The 7,342-nt window shown below is 56.6% G+C and overlaps 1 protein-coding gene across 1 annotated transcript; it reads left to right on the top strand.

Annotated features, from left to right (window-relative positions):
• Positions 1-236: 236 nt before the first annotated feature.
• Positions 237-5,244, top strand: LRRC43 (leucine rich repeat containing 43; the record flags this gene model as incomplete). The annotated part of the gene is made up of 12 exons (XM_010135133.1): positions 237-332; positions 424-699; positions 947-1,057; positions 1,193-1,332; positions 1,875-2,113; positions 2,846-3,024; positions 3,348-3,471; positions 3,679-3,818; positions 3,962-4,051; positions 4,340-4,546; positions 5,078-5,080; positions 5,157-5,244. Coding segments are annotated over exons 1-12 (1,693 nt in total), but the record flags the coding sequence as incomplete, so codon positions are not given.
• Positions 5,245-7,342: the final 2,098 nt, after the last annotated feature.

The raw sequence follows: 7,342 nt of genomic DNA, 5'->3' as shown, positions 1-7,342 counted from the left end.
CTGCACAAAGCCACGTGCTCTTTCCCGGGTGGGGAGCAGCCCCTGGAACCCAGGGGGAGATCCAGAAAACCAGGGATTTTTTTCCCAGCCTGAGAAGCTCAGTGCTATCCCAGGCTCTTTCCACAGCCTGCTTGTAGAACTTTGTCCCGTCACCACGGCATCTGCGTCCCCACCATCTCCTAGCAACAGGGCCTCGAGCCACTGAGCCAGGGAATTCCTTGCCAGGCTGGGGCTGGATGGCAGCACCCAGCCGCTGCAGTGTCTCAGCTGCTTTTTGGAATCATGTGCGGCGCCTGGATCTGCAGGACTTCCCCTGTGGCCTTGGCAGCTGGGTACGGGGCCGGGGGGGGCACAGCCGTGGGGCATGGCGGGGATCTGTGGTCTGCAGGGCCATCACTGCCTCTCCCCTCTCCCTCTCTGCAGAACAAGTCCCGCTTTGATGCACACAGGAGCCCCTGCAGAAGCCAACCAGGGCTGGGGGCTGACCCAGCTGGGCAGGAGGAGGCTGTGCCGCTGGGCGAGGAGAGCCCTGATGCACTGGTGGAGCCGCTGAGAGACTGGCACAGCCCCTGGGCTCTGCCGCCAGGCTGCACCCCCCAGGACCAGCACCTGCGGGAAATGGCTGTGCTGACGCCTGAGATCCTCCATGGCTCCAACATCTTCCAGGTCCTCAGGTCCCTGCGGATCGTTGGCAAGGGAGTGAGTACAGCACAAAGCCACCCATCTGTGGGCTGGGAAACCAAGTCTTTGTGTTGGGAGGGAAAGCATCTTGAGGAAAGGACACCTTCCCTATCCCAGGCTCTTCACCATCACAGCTGGGCTAGAGCTACTACCTGCCCCCCACAGCGTGTTGTACTAATCTGTGTTACAAATATGTGATGTGGATCACCACTACACGTCCATGACACTTTGGCCATTGGCACATTGGCCAAACCTGTCTCTGCAGGTGGAGGAGGTCGATGAGGGTCTGCTGCAGTTCCAGCAGCTGGAGGAGCTCATCCTCAGCGTCAACCAGATCAGCAGGATAACCTCAGCCCACCTGCCCCGGACACTGAAGGTGAGCGGGCAGTGCTCTGCAACAGCAGGATGGGGAAGAAGGTCCCATCTGGGAACGCAGCACATGTCGAGCAGCTCAAAGGAGTGCCAGCAGTGGCTCATTGCAAGGGGTGTTTGTTCCTTCTGTCCTGGACAGGTCCTGGAGCTCTGCTGCAATGCTGTGGTTGGTCTGCAGGACCTGTGCGCTCAGCCTCCTCCAGAGCTGCAGCACTTGGGGCTGGGATACAACAGGCTGTGTGGCCCTTTGCAGAACGGGTACCTCACTGCAGACTTCTGGTAACACCACAGGCTGAGCGTGGGCTCCTGAAAGGGAGGTGGGCAGATGCCATTCAAGTGGCCCATGTTAAGAAATTACAGCCCTTCAGCACAGTCGTTGCTTCCCTCTCTGTCCATGTGCTCATGCTTAGCAGATGTCTTCTTCTGTGGCCAAGGTGTGGAACAGGGAGATCACCTGGGGAATGCCTCGGTACCCTGCCCACTGCCGTTCTTGTGTCCCTGGGCAGCTTCCTTTTCCCATATGCCCTTCCCAAGGCTCCTGCTGGGAGTCTGCCTTGGGAAGGATCTAAAGCTTAAGCTGCATCACCGGGTGATGCGGTGCGTGGTTAATGGATGCTAAAGAGACATGGGTTTGAGTTGTGGGGCAGGCTGGCAATCATCCGTATGGCTCAGGAATTCGGAACTGGCCTCTTATGGTTGTACCATTGGATTCCCCAGGTTGACACAGTTCGTTTTGTTTCTTGTTTTGACCCAGGGCAGCAGCTCTCTATCCTCAGATGGATGCTGTTTGCCTAACCTCCTCCTCTGGGTTCTCTCCTTAGGCCAAAACTTGTCTCCCTTGACCTGAGCTTTAACAACTTCACGGATCTGCTGGAGCTGGTCTCTCAGCTGTCCAGTCTGCAGAAGCTCCGCATCCTGCTGCTCCAAGGGAACCCACTGGCTCTCATTCCCACTTACAGAGGCTTCCTCGTGGACAGCCTGCCCAAGCTCTCCATCCTCGATGACATCCGTATAGGGCCTGATGAGAGGCACCAGTTCCATGGTTTGGTAAGGCAGCCAGGTGAGCCTTTGCCTTTGAACCTGTCTGTGCTGGCCCTGTGATTTGGGAGGTGGTTTCATCATGGTTGAGCTGGGAGTCCTCAGGATCCAGTATTGGCTTCCTTTTTGCCTCTCCTCAAATGGGGATCTTTCTCTGTGTCTTTTTACCTCACTAGTACAAGTGGGAAGACAGGCAGAGGACCCTGCAGCAGTCCTGCAGCAGCGGGTAGTTTTAGCCTTAGGTCCAAAGACTGCAAGAACCCAGCACCACCTTGGTGTCATGGCCTGCCCCCATCTTTGCTTTCTCAATACCATCTGGTTTCAGACCATGTGTTTCCCTCTCGAGCTGCTGAAAGAGGAACATCTCCATTGGGGAAGATGGTCACAGGGGCGCTGCACTGTCAGCATGAAGCAGTGCCACCTCTGTAGTGTGGCACATCCCTGACTGGGATGAGAACTGGGGCCTGGGGTCAGCCGGGGGTGGGGAGCCCCTCTTGATAGCCCTTACTCAATGAGTACACTCAATGACTGTATCTGCTGCATGTGCTCTTCGAGGTCTAAAACATTAACCAGGGAGGCAAAGCAGCCAAGCCAGGAGATTGGTGCGTGGCTTTGGAGTGACCCCATGTGGCAGTGGCTTGTCACACACAGCGTTAGCCCTGGGCGGCAGGGAAGGATGCCAGCTGGTGGGACAGGGCTCCTGTCTCTGGAAGGAGCATGCTGCAGCTTCATGGCAAGATTGTCTTCTTTTCAGAGGTGATCAGAAGCGAAGCACGAGTGGTTGTGAGCGTTGGGGAGATCAAGGGTGTCTCTGATCCTAGTGCTTGTCAGCAGCTGGAGGTTGGCTCTGAGGCTCCAGTGATCACCTACAGCTACTACGTGACCTATGAGTTTGCAGAGGGAGAGGAGGTCGAGGACGGTAGCAGCACTGAGGTTTGTGCTTAACTGAGATCTTGAAAACAGGCAGTGTCAGGTCACAGCAAGGGGGTCTTGACCTCCAGGCTGTGCACAAGACCATTTGTAATGGACCTGGCATGGGCAGTGGCAGTACTGGGGACAGAAGTCACACCTGGCCCCACCTGGCAGGACAGGTCCCTGCTTGACCACATTCTCTGTCCCTCTCAGAGTGTGCTGGTGCCCCTCCTTCTCGTGATGAGGGTGAGCTGGGGAGTGGGATTTTGGAGGCAGCACTGCCCCCTGGCCCTGATGTAAATAAAACCAGACAGGCCCTGCCAAGAGATCCCTCTCTGTTCCAGGTAACAAGAATGTGTCAGGGTCCCACAGTGGCCACCCTGGATGTGGACAGCTCTGCTCAGGACACTGGAGAAACAAAGAGCCAGTGGGAGTCCACAGCTACGGAGGAGCCCAGGAACCACTCTGGTAATGAGGAACTCTAATCCCCCGCCCCACTGCCCAGGGCTCTTCCTGGCACGTGGTGGCATCGGGACGTTCCTCACAGCGTGCGCTGCTGCTGAGGTGTTACTCAGACCGATGGATAACGATTTGGCAGCGGTCATGTCCCATGGGTCCTTCTGTCCTCAGGAAGGAGAAGTCTCTCCTCAGAGCTTTTTTTGTGTCCCTGCACAGCAAAGGTGTTTGTCACCCCTGGAAAGCCCTGGGCAGACACCATCGACTGCAGCTACAGGAGGGAGCACACTGCCAAGGACTTGGTGGGGCTGAAGTCCTACCTGGCAGCTGGAACAATTGTCTCGGTTGTAGAGGAGAAGGTGAGTGTGTGGCAGAGCTGGATGAAAGGGGAAACACCACAGTATGGTGATCCCTCTGGCAGGCAGCCTGGGATGGTGGTGACCCTGGATGAGGGTCCTTGGGTGTCCCAACCCCTGCATCACCAGCTCCTCTCTCTGGGCAGGTGCTCTCATGGCAGGTTGATGCTGATCCAGAAGAAAAGGCAGTTACGAAGGGGAAGGCAAGAAGGAGGCTGCAGAAGGATGGTGCCACGGTCGAGTGCTTGGAGAGAATGATGTCCAAATAACACCTGAGCTGCAAAAATAAATATGGGGTACAGGGACCCTTCTCCCTGGCCAGTTTGGTGTGTCAGAGAACCTCCCCTCCATCCCAGACCCTTTGCCAAATTCCCCCCTTGCTATGGGAGGAAGGCAGCAGCTGCTTTACACACATCTTTGTCTGGATGCAGTGGTGAGCGAGGAGCACTGTCGGGGTTGCTTGCTGTCTGGTGAAGGGACTCCAAGCCTCTGCTGCAGCTTGTCCCAATGCTGTTGCCCTGCAGGGTCCTGTGCCCAGGGACAAGCAGAAAACAAAGGAGAAGGATAAGCCGTGTGAACTCCGCAGCGACCCTCCCATTCGGAGGACCCTGGGCACCAGGAGGGTGATGCTGGAGGCCCTGCTGGCCACCAAGGACCTGGTGGCAACTGTGTGTGACTTTGGGATCTTAATCACTGAGCAGCCGCCACAGCCACCAAGCGTGGAGGAGAAGGTAAGGAGCATGTCCCGTGGCAGGCGGTAGGCAGGGCTGCAGGGCAGCGCTGCAGGCTGAGGCTCAGCACATCCTGCCCTGCAGCCCCTACTGCCACGAAGCGTGGTGGAGAAGGTAAGGAGCATGTCCCGTGGAAGGCGGTAGGCAGGGCTGCAGGGCAGCGCTGCAGGCTGAGGCTCAGCACATCCTGCCCTGCAGCCTGGGCATCGCTCCCGTCCATCCCGCGGTTCTCCTGTCTGTAAAACAGGGCTGAAATAGCTCTGCCCAAACACTGTCCATCGCCGCTGATATTAGCAATAAATGCTGCTACTTTTTATGGGCCTAGGGAAATAGATGAGTTTATTTTTCCATTTAAGCATATGAAAGCAACCACTTGTGTTTCCTCTGACGCTCTCTCGGCACAGCAACATGCACCAGCGGTACCAGCACTTTCTGTTTCCTGGGTTCTCTTCTCCGAGCAGCCCCTCCACCGTGCTCCTGCTTCTCCTCCCCTCTTTCTTCTGCCCTGTAAATCCTGGGGACAGAACCCAGCTGGTGATGGCTGTCACAGGGCTGAACGCGGGCAGTGACTTTCAGCACAGCCTAACTATGGAAACATCTCTCTCCACAGGACAGGAAAAATTGCAAAGACCAGAGCAAAAAAACAAAAGCAGAGCGAGAAAGTCAGGCCAGCTGGAAAACCGCGGCATCTGCCAAAGGTGATGGAGCCTGGAGCTGGCTGGGCAGAGAGTGCTGTGTGTGAGAGCAGACAGCAGTGGTGCCCTGCCGGGAGGTGGCTGCAGGTCCCTGCCACCCTGCCAGCTCTGCCGAGCAGGGCGCTTGCTCACATCCTGGGCTTCGGGCTGTGAATGCACCCATTGACTGCGGGGACTGCGAGCTTAGACACGCGCCCGGACACCTTGTCGAGTCGCTGTCTGAACAAGCACCGAGGGTGGGGTGCTGGCTGTCCTGGGAGCCACACACACCTCCTGGCTCTGCGTGCCAGGGCAGGAGGGCAAAGCGGATTTTGGGGTGAGAGATGTGCTGCCAAATGTGGCCGGTGCTGTGGCTGGCACGGGCAGCGGAGGGGGGAGCTGTCTGGGCTGCATAATAAGGTCCTCATCCATTTCCAACTCACATCTCTCAGCCCTTTGCAGAGGGGATTATTCTTTCTGGTTCAGGGACGAGATGCACAGAGATCCCCAGGTGCCCCCGCCAGCCCACAGTCTGAGAGACCCTCCTGACCCCAGTGGGTGTCCCCTGCCTCCCCAGTGCAGAGCTCGCCAGCTGCTCAGCCAGCAGCGTCACTTAAGGCGCTGGAGACAAACCTCACCCTGCCTCTTGCAGGTTATTTTTCCAGCAGTCTTGTTTTGACTACAGAAACAGCAGTGCCAGCACACTGGAGGGGTAACGCAAGAGCAGGGGGAAGTGGGGGAGGAGGGGATGCCAGGGCAACGCCGAAAAGCTGCTCATGGGTCAGGGGGAAGCACGGAGCAGGCCAGGCTGCTGAAGGAGCCTCATTGTCCCCTCTCTGGCCTCAGATTTAGTCACTAATTTGAGAGTGTGTTTAACCCTCTTCCCCAAGAGCTCCGGGCCGCTTTTCCGTGCCATGTCCCCCACGGTCCATCTTTGGGAGGATCTCGGAGCCCTGCAGTCCTAGGCTGTGTCTGTGCTCGAGGAAGCCCGATGGCATTCCCAGCTACCTGAAAAGAAGAAAAAACTTGAATTATTGTTCCCCACAAGGAGGTATGAATCAGCTCATACTGTGGCCGAGCCAGGGAGCTGCTCTCAGACATCTGAAGTTTAGCAGTGGTGTTTTTGCTTCCTTTCCACCCCAGTGCCTGTGGTCAGTGAGCATGCAGGTCTTCTCCTCAGCCTGAGCGAGCATGAGCCCTTTCTGCAGGGGGTTGCCTGGCCGGAGATGGTGCTACATGCACAAAAAGCCGCTTCTGATGCAGGAAACCCAGAATGATGCTTCATTTGGTGTCCCCTCATGCCTGTGCGGGTGGAGGCTGGCCGGCTGTTCAGCAAGGCCGCAGAATGCATATTTCAAAAAGATAATGCCTGCAAATCAGCTGCCCCCACAGCTTACTACACCCTGGCCACACGCTCTGCTGTGACTCACGACTCACAAGCACACTCCGACCGCGGCTGTGGGGGCAGCTGGGCTGCAAGCTCTGGCTGCTCCACGAGTCACCAGACCACACTGTGGTCGTTTGGCACTTGCTCATCACTTGGGTACCACATACCACCTTGGAGCTGCAGCTGTGGCCCCCTCCGAGGCACCGGGGACTGCTCCCAGCCCTCACTCTGCAGCAGCCATGCGTCCAGCGAGGCTGCGTAGGGACCGGCACTTGCTGAGGCTCATTTCCATCCCTCAGTGGGCAACGGCACACAAATAATAAGTCCTCTCAGAGAGGTTGGGATCCCTTCCAGACGGCTCAAAGAGGAAAGGCAGCAAGCTTTGTCTCGGACAAACAATTTGCCGAGACATTGAAGGATCTTCGGAAGTAGTCTCACATTTTACCCCACACTTGGATTTTCCACAGTCCTCGAAATTATTTATTTCTACATCTTTATTTTCTCCTAGGAATTACAGGGGAATTTAACAACAAAAACCAAGACTGCACCCAGATCAACTGCCCACTTTAGATGTTTTTGGGTTTCTTACCCAAAGTCATACAGAAAGAGGTTTTCCCTCCAGGCCCGGAAGTCAGAGCTAACCCTTGCGCGCTGCTGCGTTTAGGGTGATTCACTCGGGCAAGACAGTGGCAGATTTACTTCTTTCCACAGGAAAAAGGAAAACCTCTGCTGAAC

The sequence above is a fragment of the Buceros rhinoceros genome, unplaced genomic scaffold, assembly GCF_000710305.1.
Source record: "Buceros rhinoceros silvestris isolate BGI_N320 unplaced genomic scaffold, ASM71030v1 scaffold15944, whole genome shotgun sequence".
Classification (NCBI taxonomy): Eukaryota; Metazoa; Chordata; class Aves; order Bucerotiformes; family Bucerotidae; genus Buceros; species Buceros rhinoceros.
Note: the sequence above shows the minus strand (reverse complement) of the source record. Positions and strands in the feature narration are given on the sequence as shown.